Source organism: Manihot esculenta, chromosome 2, assembly GCF_001659605.2.
Source record: "Manihot esculenta cultivar AM560-2 chromosome 2, M.esculenta_v8, whole genome shotgun sequence".
Classification (NCBI taxonomy): Eukaryota; Viridiplantae; Streptophyta; class Magnoliopsida; order Malpighiales; family Euphorbiaceae; genus Manihot; species Manihot esculenta.
Window position 1 is genome coordinate 4246027 of NC_035162.2, and position 17659 is coordinate 4263685.

Sequence of the window (17659 nt, forward strand, 5' to 3'; positions counted from 1 at the left end):
TAATTTTTTATTTAAAAATTAATAATAAAATTTATTAAATATTAATATATTAAAATTATAAAAAATATTTATTATTATAAAAATATCTAATATTATCTAATTACAACCGAGCTTAGATCGCTAGTATGGAAGTATCAGAACCTCTTTTCACGTGACGGCTATTTAATTCTTATAGCGCGCATGCGGGCAGAGCTGCGAATTGACTAAGCTTACTATTCTTCTTCAAGTCACATCACCGGGCTGGACTTCTCATGCTGAACTCAGACTCGCGAGCAGCCCGATCTGCCCCGTGTCTGTCTGCATCAAGACCGAAGATGCTGGACCGACTAAATGAAGTGAGTTTCTGAGACCTTAGACCTATTTCACTTTTTCGGGTTTAGCTTCCCCTAGAGTGAGAAAAGTCCGGCGGTTATCAAATTATATAATAATATATTTCATAACTCTCCAAAATATTAGGACATTAATATTATTTTGTAATTATGTATGACTGTATAATAGCAGTCCAATAAAAATAATTTTAATTTTTATAATTTTAAATATTTATATACTATTATATTAATTAATTAATATAATTATAATATTTTAATATTTTAATAAATTAAAAAAATAAAGAATGGCCTGGCGCCACTTAGAGTGGCGCCAGGCCATTCTTAAAAAGAAAAGAAAAAAAAAAGAATGGCCTGGCGCCACTCTAAGTGGCGCCAGGCCATTCTTAAAAAAAAACAAAAAACTGCTGGCGCCATTTTAAATGGCGCCAGGCTCTGGCGCCTGTTAAATAGGCGCCAGGCTCCTTTTTCGGCTGCCACCTGGCAGTCAAACCCCAAATCCGCAAATAACTTTTTTCTAACCCTAAATCCACAAATAATTTTTCTTCAACCCCTAATTTTGCAAAAAGCCCTCTTTTCTATTCAATATTTAAAAAAAAAAAATAAAAAATAAAAGAAGTTAAAGGTAAAAGAAGGCCAACCGCTCACAACAGCGCCTCCATATCCAGCAAGGTCCATCCCGTACTGCCGGACGGCCTCTCTGGCAGCTCAATTCTGCAAATTGGGATCCAAATAGTACCCAGAAGCATTAGTTTGTACATAATAGGTGGCGTTAGATTATGGTAAAGAGGTCAAGGATGGATAGAAGTCCACTCCAGGTGGTCTGCGAGCGATGGTGGAGGCGACACTTGATGATTCAGTACAGACATGATGGAGTTGATGCAGCGATAATCGAGGTTAAGGGAATAATAAGAGTAATAAGGGTCATTGGACGGTGATTAGAGTTGGGATTCATTACAGGAATGAAGTTGAAGTCGCGAAATCATCACAACGAGCTAGGAGATGGAAAAAAGTGAGATCCGAAAAATAATCAAATTCCAGACTCTGTCAACGCGGGACCTCCTCAATTTTGGATAGTTAAAAATAAATCCCGTGAAATATCACGGAGTTTTTCTCCTTTTTTTACGATTGAACGTTTGAATCTGTACGATCGTCTTTCACCACTCACTATTTATATACTCTGAACACACTCATCACTCACCGCTCACCACTCACTCTGAGTCTGCAAGAGAGAGAGAGAGAGAGAGAGAGAGAGAGAGAGAGAGAGAGGGAGAATGGCGACGACTCCACATTTCTCTGCGACTTCGCATTGTAGTTCTGTTTCGAGATTCGTCGATTTCGGTTCCAGAAGCGGTGGCAAGTGGAGATCGAATCTGTTATTGATTCGGACATTGAGGTCCCGGCCTCTTGCGAGGTCGTTTTCCGTTAAGAATGTGTCTAGCGAGCCGAAGACGAAACTCGAAAATCCGATCTCCGGCGAAGGTGCGCTGTCTTCTTTGGTTTATATTATCCGCTGTTTTGCTTAATGTTCTTCTCTAGATTCTGTTTGTGTTAAATACTGTTTGGTTTAATTATATGATTAAAATTACTTGAAATTTAATTAAATTTTAAATAGAATTTATTTAAAATAAATTTTATTATTTAGTTTGATATAATTTAAAATTAAAATTTAATAAAATTTATATAATTAATAAAATATAAATTAAAGTATATATATGGTGAACAATTTTTTTTATAATAGAAAATTAGTATGAGAGTTGATATTAGTGTATATTCTTGTGTAAGAAAATTTTTATTTCATTCAATCAATTCAAAAGATTTTAAAAGTTTAAAATATACGGCTGATTGTTTAGTAGTATTTATTATTTTTATTTAATATTTATAAAATAATATAAAAATTAAAAAATATAATTATTTATTAAAATAATTTTTAATTATTTATTTTGAAATCATTAATTTTTTAATTATTTATTTAATTAACTAATAAAATAAATAATAATGAAAAAATTTATTATGGACATTTTAATGCATAAAATATTATTAGATAAGTTTATAGAATTCATTTTAAATTTTATAAAAACCTGAAAGAATTGATTTTAATTATAACGAATTTCATAAAACTCAATTACTATTATTGGATTTTTTTTAATTGGACTTTAGTAGGGGAAAGTCTGCTAGCTTGTGATTCCACGAATAAGGAAAATTTGAATTATATATAATAGTTAATATTAAATTTTTAAATAATTTAAATTAATGATTTTGAATCAATTAAAAAATTAATTTAAAAATTATTTAAATCATTATTTCATTATTACTGTTATTATTTTATAAAATAATATTTTTAACATTTTATAAAAATTTTAAACTTAAAATAATATTTAAATATAAATTTATACTTCATTAAACTCAAATATAATAAAAATTTAAAATTTTTAATATTTATTATTATATATTATTAACCCATAATAATAAATTATTGGGAAAATTACTTTTTAATCCCTGAGGTATAGCGTAATTAACAGATTCGTCCCTCTATTTTTAGAACCCAACACTTTCGCCTCTGAGGTTTAATTCCGTCAAAATTCAAGGTCCCTTCGTAAAAAATTTCTGTTAAGTCAATGATTTTCACCTGATCAAAGAAAAGAGAATAAATATAATTCCAAAAATACCCCTATCAATAATAAAATGAAAAAATACTATTTAGTCCCTATAGTATGGAAAAACTCGCTACTTAGTCTCTCAATTTTGAAAAATATATTAAAATGTCCCTAACATTTTAAAAAGTTTACTAGTTAGTTCCTCTATTAATTTTATCACTAAATATTTTACTATTTAGTCCCTATAGTTTAGAAAAAAAAATTAATTAGTCCCTCAAATTATTAAAAAATTTACTAATTAGTCACTCCATATCATGGAAATTTTAGATTTTTTTTATAACACTTAACGACTAAAATTAACGGAAAGACTAACTAGTAAATTTTTTAAAATATCAGAGACATTTTAATGAATTTTTAAAATGGCGAGCAGTGATCGATGACGAACAGCATCACAAAAAATATTTATATTGAGTTTTAACTTTTTATTTTTAATAATTTAAATTTTATATATTTTGATTTTTGTTATTTTTACTGAATTTGAATCTTAAATTTATTAAAATTTTTATTTGTTTATGGAAATTGAGTTTGAGATTTTCTTCCTTGAATTTTGACGAAATTAAACTTTAGGGACTAAAATGTTGAATTCAAAAAAATAGAGGGACAAATATGTTAATTATGTAATATCTTAGGGACAAAAATATATTTTTTCCTTCAATTCTTTGAGAGAGGGACCTATAAATTTGTAGAAATTAAATTTCAGAGACTAAAGTATTGAGTTCTAGAAAGGGTAATTCGGTCATTTTTCCTATCACTAACGGCATTTTTGACGGAGGGACCTCTAATTTTGACGGAATTAAACCTCAGGGACGAAAGCGTTGGGTTCTAAAAATAGAGGGACGAATATGTTAATTACGCTATACCTCAGGGACTAAAAAGTAATTTTCCCTAAATTATATAAAAAAAATTATATTTTTAAAAAGTAAAATTTATTAAATTTCAATGTGGCGGTATATAAATACGAAAGTAGTAGTTGTAGGATTAATTGTGTTACTTTTCAATCTCTCATCGCTAAGTTTAATAGCTACACTTATCAATTTTTTTATCAATTTATTTTAGAGTCTATTCATATATATATATATTTATTAATAATAAAAATATAATTAAAAAAATATTACAAATTTAAATATATCATTTTTGACGTTTTATAGTTAGGAAGATAGGTGTATATTAATTATCTTTAAAATATAATTAATTTTTAATTTTAAAATTTTTATTATAAATTAATATATTATATTAAAAAATTACAAAAAATTAAAAATTTAAACAATAATAATAAAAAATTAAAAATTATATATAAATATAATAATAATAATAAATTATATTTATTATAAATATATTAATTAGTAATATTATTAAATATAAAAATATAATTTAAAAATAAAAAAATATATTAAATATACCACTTAACATAAATACACAAATTTTAGCATAAGTGCACATATTTAAATATGTCACTATCAACATTTTCCTAGTCTATTTTACACCCAGCCTTATATATATATACTAGTCATTATATTGTGCGGTTATTAAAATATTTTATATTATTATTATATATAATAATAAATAATATAAAATTATTTTATAAAATAATATGAATTCATCCCTATTATGAGGAGAAGTAAAATATTTTCTTTTTTATATTTACATTTGGTTTTAATTGAGGGAGAGTATATTAATTTATTTCTTGTTATTCAAAATAATATAAAAAATATTAATTAAATATATAATCTATTATTATAAAATAAAAAAAGTAATTGTAGAGAAAAATAAAAAATCTAATTAGTGTGCTCAAATTTTAAAGTATGAAATTTAAAGATTTCAAATATTAATTAAAATATAAATAATATATCAATAAATTTAATTGTATAAAAAAATTAAAAGTTTTAGTACATTATTATATATTATTAATATTTAAATACAGATTTCACTAAAAAATTATATTTTTTAACAAATAAAATTTATTAAGTTTTAATAGGAATAAATAGCGGTCGCTGGAATTATATTTTTTAAAAAATAAAATTTATTAAGTTTCATGAATAATGGATAACGGTGATAACAGTGAATAAGAAAAATCACTTAAATAAAAATTTTTTAATATTTAAATGATTTTTATTCACCTTTAATATATTCAAGAGAGAGTTAAATTGATTAGAAAAATTGTGTAGTCATGTATTTTATATTAAATAAAAGAGAATAATAAAAAAATTTTTCAAAATACAAGTGAAATTAATGAAAGTGATAGAGTCGTGTGAAGAAAATTATGCTAGTGAATTTTATATAAAATGAATCTATGGAAGTTATATTTATTTAAAAGTAAAGAAATTAAAATTATTATAATTATTAATATAATAAATTATAATAATTTAAATTTAATAATTTTTTATTCAAAATTTATAACTCTTAAAATAGAGTATTATAAACATTATTTTATTTTTATTATATTTTAAATATTTATATCTATTTATTTTTTATAAATTATTTAAGTTAATAAAATTTTATTTTGATAATATTTTATATAATTACTTCCATTAATTTTTTAATTACTTTTTAATTACTTTTTATTTTATCACAATTAATATTTTTTATAATAATTTTAATCGATTATATATATTTATTTTATATAATTATTTATATTAGTGAAAAAATATATAATATTTATTAATTATATTATATTAAATATAATTTTAAAAAATTATCAAATCAATAAATTAACAATAATAAAAAAAATTCTATATAATATTTTATTATGCACTTTTATATATATATATATATATATATATATATATATATATATATATATATATATATATAATGATTTATTTTTATTATATAAACATATATTTTTATTAGTAGTTGTGCAATTTTTATAAATATATTTTTAATATTATATTTATTATAAAAATAAAAATATAATAATTTAATAATTTAATAATAAAATACAATAAAATTTTTATTATAATATTAACAATATATTATATTAAAAAGTAGTAAAAAATCAAAATAATAATAACAATCAATATAATAAATTATGCTTACTATATAAAAGGTAAGAAATGAAAAGGTCATATATTAATAGTAACAATTAATATAATAAATTGTACATATTATATAAAAAATTCATACATTTTTTATGATAAAAATAATAAATTATATTTAAAATATAATAAATTGCATTTAACATATATATTAATTATTATTTTATATAGAAAGAAAATTAAAAATATATAAAAAATAATAATTTTATGTCATATGATATAATTATTTGGGATTAATTGTTGACTTAAGACTATTTCTTATATATTTGCTATTATTCACCTTCATCTAGCATTAGTTAATTAATAAATAATATTGATTATAATTTTTTTAATTTATTTATTAGTGAAAAATAAAATAAAATATATATGTTAAAATTTTTATTTTATTGTGATTAATATATTATATTAAAAAATTTTTAAAAATTAAAAAGTCATGTATTAATAGTAATAATAAAAAATTAAAAAGTTATATATAAATTATAACAATAAAAATAATAAATTTTATTTATTATAGACATATTAATTAATATTATTATTAAATATAAAAATATAAATTAAAAATAAAAATAAAACAGATTAAGTGTGCCACTCGGCATAACTAATAAAACTAAATATAGCACTCGTTACTATATATATATATATATAGTGATAATAATTTATTTTATTATTTAAATATTTTTATATATGATAATTATTTAATTTTTTATAAATATATTGTTAATATTATATTTATTATTAAAATTAAAAAAATACAATAAAAATTTTATTATAATATTAATAATATATTATATTAAAAAAATAGTTGTAAATCAAAAGGTAATAACAATCAATATAATAAATTATACTTATTATATCAAAAAATAAGAAATAAAAAAATTATACATTAATAATGATAATACAAGTTATAAATTATATTTAACATAAATATTAATTATTATTTTATATAAAAATAAAATTATAAATATATAGAAAATAATTTATTTATACCATATAACATAATTATATAGAGTTAATTGTGCATTTGTTAATCTCTCATATATCTCTTATTATTCACATAAGGGATAGAGATGGTAGTATTAATAAATTAATAATATTGGTTATTATTTTTTTACAATTTATTTATTACTAAAAATAAAAATAAAATATATATGTTAAAATTTTTATGTTATTATGATTAATTTATTATATTAAAAAATTATTGAAATTAAAAAGTTACAAACTAATAATAATAATAGTGAATTAAAAAGTCACTAATAATAAAAAATTAAAAAATTATATAAAAATTTTAATAATAAAAATAATAAATTATATTTATTATAGATATATAAATAATATTATTATTAAATATAAAAATATAATTTAAAAATAAAAATAAAAAATATTAAATGTGCAATTTGATACAAATATAAAGTTATAGATTTGACATAGTGTACGTGTGGATGAAAGTGTGCGTGCGGATGAGAGCTTCCGGTCTACATGCCTTTCTGAGTCTTTTTGTCGTGCTTTAAATTTTGGTGTTTTAAATGCTAAAGCACTAACTTAAGCATCCATCGTTTCTCTTCTAGCGTAGGAGATGTTGAATGATGCTTACTACCACCTCTTACATTATCTTGTTAGAATTGAAAAAGGATTAGCATGCAAGATTGTCCAAATTCATGCTATTTGGCGATTTTAACTAGCCATCTCTTTCCAATCAAACTTGCTGTACGGTGCGAGAGCTCTCCAGTTGATTTCGAAAATAAAGAGTCCTAGCTGATCTAACTGGCTTTTTCATGTGTTAAGCTACTAATCATACAAGGTTGTTGTGTCCGCATCCTTTTTATTGATACTGACTCGATAATGTATGACTGGTTGCTGGAAATGTAGCACCGCAAAAGTTAAGCTATTCTGGGTTGTGTTTATGCAAGGTGGAGGGCATTTCTTCCTCTAATTAAGGAACAGGAAAAAAAAAAAATCTAATTCTTACTCCTAGTTATGCAACAGTGAGGAAGCACGAAAGATTGGAAGTGTTTTCCTTAACGCTTCCTTAATAGTATTGCAATCTAGATATCTTTTATTCTCACTTGAATATTTTGGTGTCTACAGATGCTTCATCTATCGCCTCAAGTATCAAACACCATGCAGAATTCACACCATTATTTTCACCAGAGAAATTTGAGCTTCCAAAGGCATTCGTTGCAACTGCACAAAGTGTTCGTGATGCTCTCATCATAAACTGGAATGCGACTTATGAGTGCTATGATAGATTGAATTTGAAGCAGGCGTACTATCTGTCAATGGAATTTTTGCAGGTCCGTCATGACCTCTGCTTGTGTTCCAACAACTGATAATTCATTGTCTGAAAAGGATTATGTTAGTTATCATGATATTTTCTTGCAGGGTAGAGCACTTTTGAATGCAATTGGTAATTTAGAGCTGACCGGTGCATATGCGGAGGCTTTGACCAAGCTAGGACACGATTTGGAAAGTGTGGCTCGTCATGTGAGTTTGCTTTAGCAGCTTTTTCAGTATAAATTAGCTGTAATTTAAGATTATTACTATTTGGGCCGGGGGGGGGGGTGTTGTTGGCTTTTGCATGGCAAAGTTGGTACAATGTGCGACTATAACATGTATTACTTAGGAGGGTTGATGCTCAAATGGTAGGCTTCGTAGCCTGTGAGGAAATTTGCAGGTAGATGGGATATAGAATAAACCCTATAGTGCTCCAGCTTGAGGCTCATAGTTCAAAATAATTTTGATTTGGCAAGTTTTCCTTGCTATAACTAAATATCTGCTGTAAAGCCTTCATACTTTTATATGTTATAGACCAGTATAAAGAGTGTGTGTGTGTGCCTATAGGGTTCTACAGGGGTTTTTACTAGCTAATTTCAATGGTCATATGATAACAGGAGCCTGATGCTGCACTTGGAAATGGAGGTCTTGGGCGACTTGCCTCCTGCTTTTTGGACTCCATGGCAACATTAAATTACCCTGCATGGGGTTATGGATTAAGATACAAGTATGGTTTGTTTAAACAGCGAATTACAAAAGATGGTCAAGAGGAGGTTGCCGAAGATTGGCTTGAGGTTGCTTTCTGCTCATTATCTTTTGCTTCAGATGATTCCTTTAAATATGACTACTGGTTAATCATGTTTTCTCCTTGTAGATGGGTAATCCCTGGGAAATTGTGAGAAATGACATTTCATACCCAGTAAAATTTTACGGCAAGGTTGTTAGTGGCTCTGATGGAAAAAAACACTGGATTGGAGGAGAAGATATAATGGCTGTGGCATATGATTTGCCAATACCAGGTTATAAAACTAAAAGCACTATTAACCTGCGACTTTGGTCAACTAAAGCTCCAGCAGAAGATCTGGACTTGTCAGCTTTCAATGCTGGGGAGCAGACAAAGGCATATGAGGCCCTAGCAAATGCTGAAAAGGTCTGAATTTCTTATGAATATAAATGTCTTCTGTTTACACACTTAAGTTGCTGCACTTCAAGGTGGTAGCTTATATCAAATGTTCCTTTTTGTTCTGCTTCTGTATCTGCATCTGCTTGGTCTTTTTTGGGAGAAAAGTATATGAATTTATAGGATAATCATTGCAATGCTTTCCTTGAATTAGATTTGCTACATTCTCTACCCTGGGGATAACTCATTGGAGGGCAAGATCCTACGTTTGAAGCAACAATATACCTTATGTTCAGCTTCTCTCCAAGATATTATTGAGCGTTTTGAGAGAAGATCTGGCTCAAACATAAAATGGGAAGACTTTCCTGAGAAAGTTGCAGTGCAGATGAATGACACTCATCCCACTCTCTGCATTCCAGAGCTGATGAGGATTTTGATAGACCTGAAAGGCTTAAGCTGGAAGGAGGCCTGGAACATTACTCAAAGGTACCCTTTGTTTTAACTGCATGATTTTTGTTTTGTTTTGCTATATCAATAAAACAATCATAATTATGTTGTTTGTTTTGGAATCTACGCACTATAAGATGATTATGCTTGGAAAATTTGAACATAATGAAGCGCTGGATGGTTGTGATGTGAGTTTGCTCTTAGGTTCTCACGTCAGTGGAATATAATTATGGACTCTTCACTTGACACTTTGTCCTTGATTTATTACAGTGTATTTGTCTATAAATCGAAATGAGCTAGCTACCACTTGGAGTTTGAAACAAATGGCATGTCACATTTTGTTTATGGATTTCTTTATTTCTTCTGTTCTTCTTTTTAATTTTCTGGTGTTGTTTGCCCGTGAATTTCCTCTGAATATCTCATCTCAGCAGTTCCTTTGCTTTTGTTTGCTCGTGTTTCGGTGTTTCATAGTATCTGGAAAAAAAAAGGGAAAAACAGGAAGTGAATATTTATTTACTTATCTACCCTTAGTTCCTTATCTAGCATTCGTTGTTGTTTGCAATTGGCCTTTGTTGGTCATCACTCTCCTAACCTTTCTATTTGCAATTCTCAAATTTTATATCTTGTAAGTTATGACCTCATTTTCTGTTGATTATGTACCAGAACTACGGCATACACAAACCATACTGTTTTACCTGAAGCTTTGGAGAAATGGAGTTTAGATCTTATGCAGAATCTTTTACCTCGACATGTAGAGATCATAGAAATGATTGATGAACAGGTAATACTGGATATTTTAAACGAAACCTTATTTATGTGGTGATATGCTCATCTTAATTCTAGTTTCTGTTATTCGGTTTTGCAGCTGATAAACACAATTGTTTCTGAGTATGGGAGGGAAGATTCAGACCTTTTGGAGAAAAAACTGAAGGAGATGAGAATATTAGAAAATGTAGATTTGCCTTCCACCTTTGCCAATTTAATTGCTAAACCCAAGGAAAGCTCCGCTGCAGCTATCAGTGAAAATTCTGATGAGGCAGGCAAGCTGATTAACGAAAAAGATGAAGTTGATAGTGGAGATGAAACAGAAAGCAAAGGTGGACCCAAGAGCACAGGCGCTCGGAAGAAGGAAGAGGTGGTGGCAGAACCACCTCCAAAGATGGTCCGCATGGCTAACCTCTGTGTTGTAGGTGGTCATGCAGTAAACGGAGTTGCTGCGATCCATAGTGAAATAGTGAAAGACGAAGTGTTTAATTCATTTTATAAGGTAATCTTGATTTATTTGCTTGCAGGACAATAGTTTCTAAATGACTTAATTGAAACTATGGGGTTCCCTCTCCAAATTATTGCGCAAATGTTTATATCTCTTACCCCTCCCGTGCTGGCAGTTGTGGCCCAACAAGTTTCAAAATAAAACAAATGGGGTTACTCCAAGAAGATGGATCCGTTTCTGCAATCCAGATTTGAGTAAAATTATTACTGAGTGGACTGGATCTGAAGAATGGGTTTTAAATACTGAAAAGCTGGCTGAACTAAGAAAGGTAATCCACCATATATACATCTTTTATTTTTGAAATACTTTCAATCGGTAGCCCACACAATGATTAATTTGTGCAATTTGTACATGTAGTTTGCAGATAATGAGGATTTCCAAACCCAGTGGAGGGCAGCAAAGAAAAGCAATAAGATGAAGGTTGCGTCGTTGCTCAAAGAAAAAACAGGGTATTCTGTCAGCCCTGATGCAATGTTTGATATCCAGGTACATTTATTGTTTTTGAAGTCTTCGTACTCCTGTTAATGCAAGTTTGTAAAGTATTATATATATATTTTAGCAAACAGATGAAAATACATAGAAACTTCAAATGAGAAGCAAAATTAATTATGTTGAGTTCTTTACCCACTTCAGAAAGTGGTAAAATTATGAGACTTTATGGAAAGGCTAGCACAATAATGGGGGGAGAGTTTTCTTTCTCTCTCTTCCTTGTTCTTCATTTGAATTGGCATTTCCTAACTAGTTGATGAAGTTATTGTGTACAGGTGAAGCGTATTCATGAATATAAGCGACAACTGCTGAATATTCTTGGAATTGTGTATCGTTACAAGAAGATGAAAGAAATGAGTGCTGTTGAAAGGAAAGCTAAGTATGTTCCTAGAGTTTGTATATTTGGTGGAAAGGCATTTGCCACTTATGTGCAAGCCAAAAGGATTGTGAAATTTATCACGGATGTGGGGGCTACAGTTAATCATGACCCTGAAATAGGTGATTTACTTAAGGTATAGCTTTAAAACTTAATATTGATTGCAAATCATGAATATTTGTGCTCAAGATATATAGTTTTTTCTGTTATTATTTCATCTGAGTTAATCTTGGTTTGTAAAACCTTAAAATTCAAAGGTTTGTGCTCTTTAATTTTAGATGTACCTCAAATCAATCACTTGCAATAAGTTTCATTCTATCTCTAAACAGGAGTATTCTATTTGCTTTTCCTTATTAAACTTTAGGTTGTGTTTGTCCCGGATTACAACGTCAGTGTTGCTGAATTGCTTATTCCTGCAAGTGAGCTTTCACAGCATATCAGGTAATTCAATTTTATTCCATATGCGTTTCCTGCCGACTTGATACATTTGACTTATATTTAGAACTAAGCCTGAAAATAGCTTTGTGATGATAGTTAAGAGTGAGCACTATATTTTCCTTTTTTTGTAGTACTGCTGGGATGGAAGCCAGTGGAACGAGCAACATGAAGTTTGCTATGAATGGTTGCATCCTGATTGGAACCTTAGATGGGGCCAATGTTGAAATACGACAGGAGGTTGGAGAAGACAATTTTTTCCTCTTTGGTGCTAAAGCTCATGAAATAGCAGGGCTGAGGGAAGAAAGAGCTATGGGGAAGGTATGCTGAATGAACCAATTAATTTTTGGCTTGAAATGATTTCTTGACTAAATATCTGTCATTAATCTAACAGAAAAAATACTATCACAATGATCTTATTCAAGAGTCTTCAATGTATAAAGTGAATGCTAAAATAGATAACAAGATACTTAACATTTCAACCATGCTAATCTCTTATATAGTTTGTTCCGGACCCACGATTTGAAGAAGTGAAAGATTTTGTTAGAACCGGTGTTTTTGGCTCATGCAACTATAATGAACTGTTGGGATCATTAGAAGGAAATGAAGGATTTGGACGTGCTGATTATTTCCTCGTCGGCAAGGATTTCCCCAGCTATGTAGAATGCCAAGAGAAAGTTGACGAGGCATATCAAGACCAAAGGGTGAGTTACATTTATTTGATGTGGCATACTTGTCCATCTCAGTTTTCATTTTTATTTAAATAATTGGATAAAAAATCCATGTCATATTGGGTAACATCTGTAATTGGTGGCAGAGATGGACCAATATGTCAATCATGAATACAGCAGGTTCGTACAAGTTCAGCAGTGACAGGACGATCCATGAATATGCCAAGGATATTTGGAATATTGGACCTATCATATTGCCATAGTCACCATCACTTGAGTTGCGGCGTTGGTGGTGCCACTAGCTCATGCTAGGTTGATTTGCTCACACTCAGTAAGGTTGATTTGCCTTCCAGAATTAAATGGGACTTTAATAATATTGACGGTCTAAATAATTTTGGATGTGAAGTTCGATTTTGTAAATTAATAATGATAAAAAATAAAGTTTCAAATATTTCTATTTGCTGTGTTATATCTCAACTCTCTCATTCTATCGGAATTAAATCATTATACATTTTTAAGCATGACAGAGACTTCTTTTTCATCAATCTACTTTCTTTCGCCATTGACAATGAGCCAATAACAAATGAGGCAAGTATAGTATTAAAAATACTTTATATATAAAAGGGAGATTTATAATTTAGTTTTTGGATATACCATTGTTAATAAGTCAGTTTATACATTTTCAAAAATTTATTAAAACGTTGTTATTTTTTCTTTTCGTCAACAAAATAGTCTTTTCGTCTATTTCTACCGTTAAAAGTATAATAAAAAACCAAATTACACAATTCTTTTCCTCCTTCTCCTCCTCCTCTTTCTTCTTTATTGATTCTTCCTCCTCTTCTTCTTCTTTTTTGTCCTTCTTTTTCTTTTTCTTTGATTCTTCTTCAATTTTTCTTCTTATTCTTCTTCTTTAAGGTCTTTTTTGATTCTTCTTCAATTTTTCTTCTTTTTCTCTTTCTTCGTTTTTTTCTTCTTTTTCTTCTTATTATCCTTCTTCATCATCTTCTTCTTCTTTTTTAAGGAGGAGAAGGAGGAGGAGTAGGGACTATTTCATTGACGGAAAAAAACGATAAAAACTTTTTAATAGATACAAGAAAAGATAATGATATTTTAATAGATCTTTAAAAATGTAGGGACTGACTTGTTACTAACAGTAATATCCAATAACTAAATAAGAGGTTTTATTTGAGGGTAAAATTAGATTTTAAAAATTTTCTCTATCACTCTTTATCTATTTTTAACAGAAAAAATGATAGAAAAACTATTTTATTGACGGAAAGAAAAGTTAAGAATGTTTTAATAGGTTTCTTAAAATATAGAGATTGACTTATTAATAATGGTAATACTCAGAAACTAAATTGTAAATCTCTCTATATAAAAAAATTTTCCTCATAATATTATCAAGAAAATAAAAAAAATAAATATTTTCTGTTTTATTTTTAACAATGTTACATTTACGTATATTTATAATTTATATGTGAAATATTTTGAATAAACTTTTTTAATAATAAATTATTACAAATACTAAAAATAGATTATATATAATAATTTTAATACAATTTTTAAAATTTAGATAATTATTTTTCTTTTATATTAATAAAAGTGATTTTTTTAAAGTTAATTAATTTTTCTTTAATTACGAAAATATGTTTTATTAATTACAAAAATATTTTTTGTTAATAGATTGTCCGAGTGTTTTAAGTGTTTATGATATTATTTTATAAAATATTTAAAATAAACTGAACTTTAGTTATTAAAAATAATATTTTAGCATGCGTTTATTTTTCAAAATTTTAGCATTGTCAAAAATTCTACACAACTATAAAAATCAATAATTTTGTATTCACATATTTAGCCTAATAATAAGTGTATATGAATAAATTTGAGAGATCTCATGTTCTACCCTCCCAATTCTCAATTCTCATTTCAAAAAAAAAAAAAAAATCAATAACACTCAAATAATAAGATCTAAAGTTTAAGCAATATAACCCTAGGCTACAAAGATATGAAGCTAGATGAAAAATGATTTAATAAAAAAAAGAAAGAGATTATGTGACATTGAGAACCGAAAACCTTGCCCAAACGATGGCCATGCTTTAAGCAAAGATCGCAAATACATGTCAAACGAGTTAGAACCAAAGCCATAAGAGAAATGATGTGAAACAAATTAAGATCAAAAACAGGTCAAAGAAATAATTTTAAGATCGTCTACAGAGGGTAATAAATTGAGAGTCACTATTAATGATACGTAGAATTTGGTACACGCCTCAAGTAATATATGATCGCAAGATCAACTCAACACAAGATAAAAGGAGAGCCTCTACTTTTTTTTTTTTTGGGTCAAGATATAAAAAAAATTCATTGATGAGTTAAAGTGATACAAGTCTTATGGCCAGCTTACGGAATTCATAAAATTCAGCCTCTAAAGCCAAACTGAAAAACAAGAAGTTGCAATCATGATAATGTTTTAGTATGTTATCATTGACATTATGTAAATAAATATACAATTTTGTATTACTATTAATCCACATTTGAGAAAGAAAATAATATTATGTAATAATTTATATATTATAAAAATATAATTATTTTTAAAAAAATATTATTGGTAAAAACTATAATATAAAAAAATTATGTTTGAAATTAAAAAATTAGAGTCAATTGGATTCATTCAAGTAACTCGTTCGTACATCCTTCATTTTATAAATTAACTTAAAACAATACCATTAAAGACGTGCGAGAAAGAAGTAGGAAAAAAGGGGAAGTAAAAAAATTAAAATTACACCAGCATGCATAGGATTGTCTCCCATGTTGTGCTATATAGATCCGCTTGAAACCATTAATATCAGATTGACTAAAATCAACCTTGGAGTGAAACCAATTGGTCGAGTACAAAATCATTTTAAGCTATTTCAATAATTTGATTCAAATTAAAATCAAATCAAACTAAAATATGCTGCCCATCCGGTTCCATCGTAAAGGCTGAAACTAGAACCGAAGCCACCCCTAGTGCCAGGGATTCACATATGAACATTTGGAACTGGAGGATTTAAAGTTACCTTGGAAGCGCTAAAGGCCAGAAGTCTCTTAAACTTCACAGAATCACAATATGCAGACTGAACAACCTTTGTTTTGTTTCAGCGTTTCTTCCCAGTGCCATTTCCCTGAAGCTGAAAGGCAAAGTTAGTCCACACAGTTGACCCAGGATGTGCAACTGCCAACTGTTCTGCGCCATCTTGTGGTGTTGTGACAGTCTGCAGACGCAAGAGGCATTAATTGATGAATAAATTATAGTATAGCTGCTACAGATAAAAGGGGGAAAACGCCAATAGATACAAAAGTAATGATGCAGCCACCAATCTCGTGCTCAACTTCACCATGTGCATAAGGAAAAGAGACATGCATCTCTTAATACCAAAGTTACAGGAATAATAATAAAACAATTTGATTGAACTAATTGTAGATCACAAATCAATTTGAAGTCAGCTACATGGATCACCTTCTTCCCATTAGCTCTTATCTCAAGAGTAAAACTTCTAAACCTGTAAACTGAAATCTACCCAGAAGAGAATATTATTAGAAAACAATCCAAAAGTGCACACTTTTAATGCTCATATTAAGGTGAGGTAAGGCCGGAGTACTTCATACAAATAGTCGCCGTTATGCTAGAATAGTCCAGCTCTGGCGAAATTACCGGAAGATGCTGACAATGACGGAATATCCGGGGATGAGGTAACAAAATAGTATTGCTCCTACGTTCTCAAAAGAAAACATACAACATTTCTTTTCTATTCAATATTTAAAAAATAAAAATAAAAAAAGTTAAGAAAGGTAAAAGAAGGCCAACCGCTCACAACAGCGCCTCCATATCCAGCAAGGTCCATCCCGTACTGCCGGACGGCCTACCTGGCAGCCCAATTCTGCAAATTGGGAGCCAAATAGTACCCAGAAGCATTAGTTAGTACACAATAGATGGCGTTAGATTATGGTAAAGAGGTCAAGAATGGATAGAAGTCCACTCCAGGTGGTCTGCGAGCGATGGTGGAGGCGATGCTGGATGATTCAGTACAGACATGATGGAGTTAATGCAGCGATAATCGAGGTTACGATTCAGGGAATAATAAGAGTAATAAGGGTCATAGAGTTGGGAAGCTCCTATGGCATAAATATATCGATTTTTAAATTTATTTATGAGAAAATAATTCTACAATTATAATTTTATAAAGTAATACGAGAAAATATTACATTGAAATTAATAATCACGAATTAAATATATAAGTTTAATAATTAGAATATAAATAGACTTATTGATTTAAAATAATTTATTATATTAATTTTATGAAAGACATCATATATCTTTATTCTTATATGAAATGCCATCTTGTTATATCAATGTAATATTTTTTTCATAAAAGATTGCTTTGTAGTAAAAAACAATTACGTACATAAATCTTACGGATTAAAATGCATAAACTTTATAGAGCTTGGTCTTTTTTTTTTTTTTTTTTGGAAACAAAAGAAAGCTGTTTTGTATAATTAATGCATGCAATGAATTAAAAATA

The 17659-nt window shown here is 28.2% G+C and overlaps 1 protein-coding gene across 1 annotated transcript; it reads left to right on the forward strand.

Annotated features, from left to right (window-relative positions):
* The first annotated feature begins 1585 nt into the window (after positions 1-1585).
* On the forward strand, positions 1586-13398 carry LOC110603418 (alpha-1,4 glucan phosphorylase L isozyme, chloroplastic/amyloplastic). Its single transcript, XM_043953998.1, has 15 exons — positions 1586-1808; positions 8104-8309; positions 8398-8499; positions 8907-9083; positions 9164-9439; positions 9624-9895; positions 10520-10637; positions 10722-11123; positions 11245-11397; positions 11487-11615; positions 11894-12130; positions 12359-12435; positions 12564-12750; positions 12933-13133; positions 13247-13398. Exons 1-15 carry the CDS (start codon positions 1601-1603, stop codon positions 13361-13363), a joined length of 2862 nt encoding a protein of 953 aa, XP_043809933.1. The 5' UTR covers positions 1586-1600; the 3' UTR covers positions 13364-13398.
* Positions 13399-17659: the final 4261 nt, after the last annotated feature.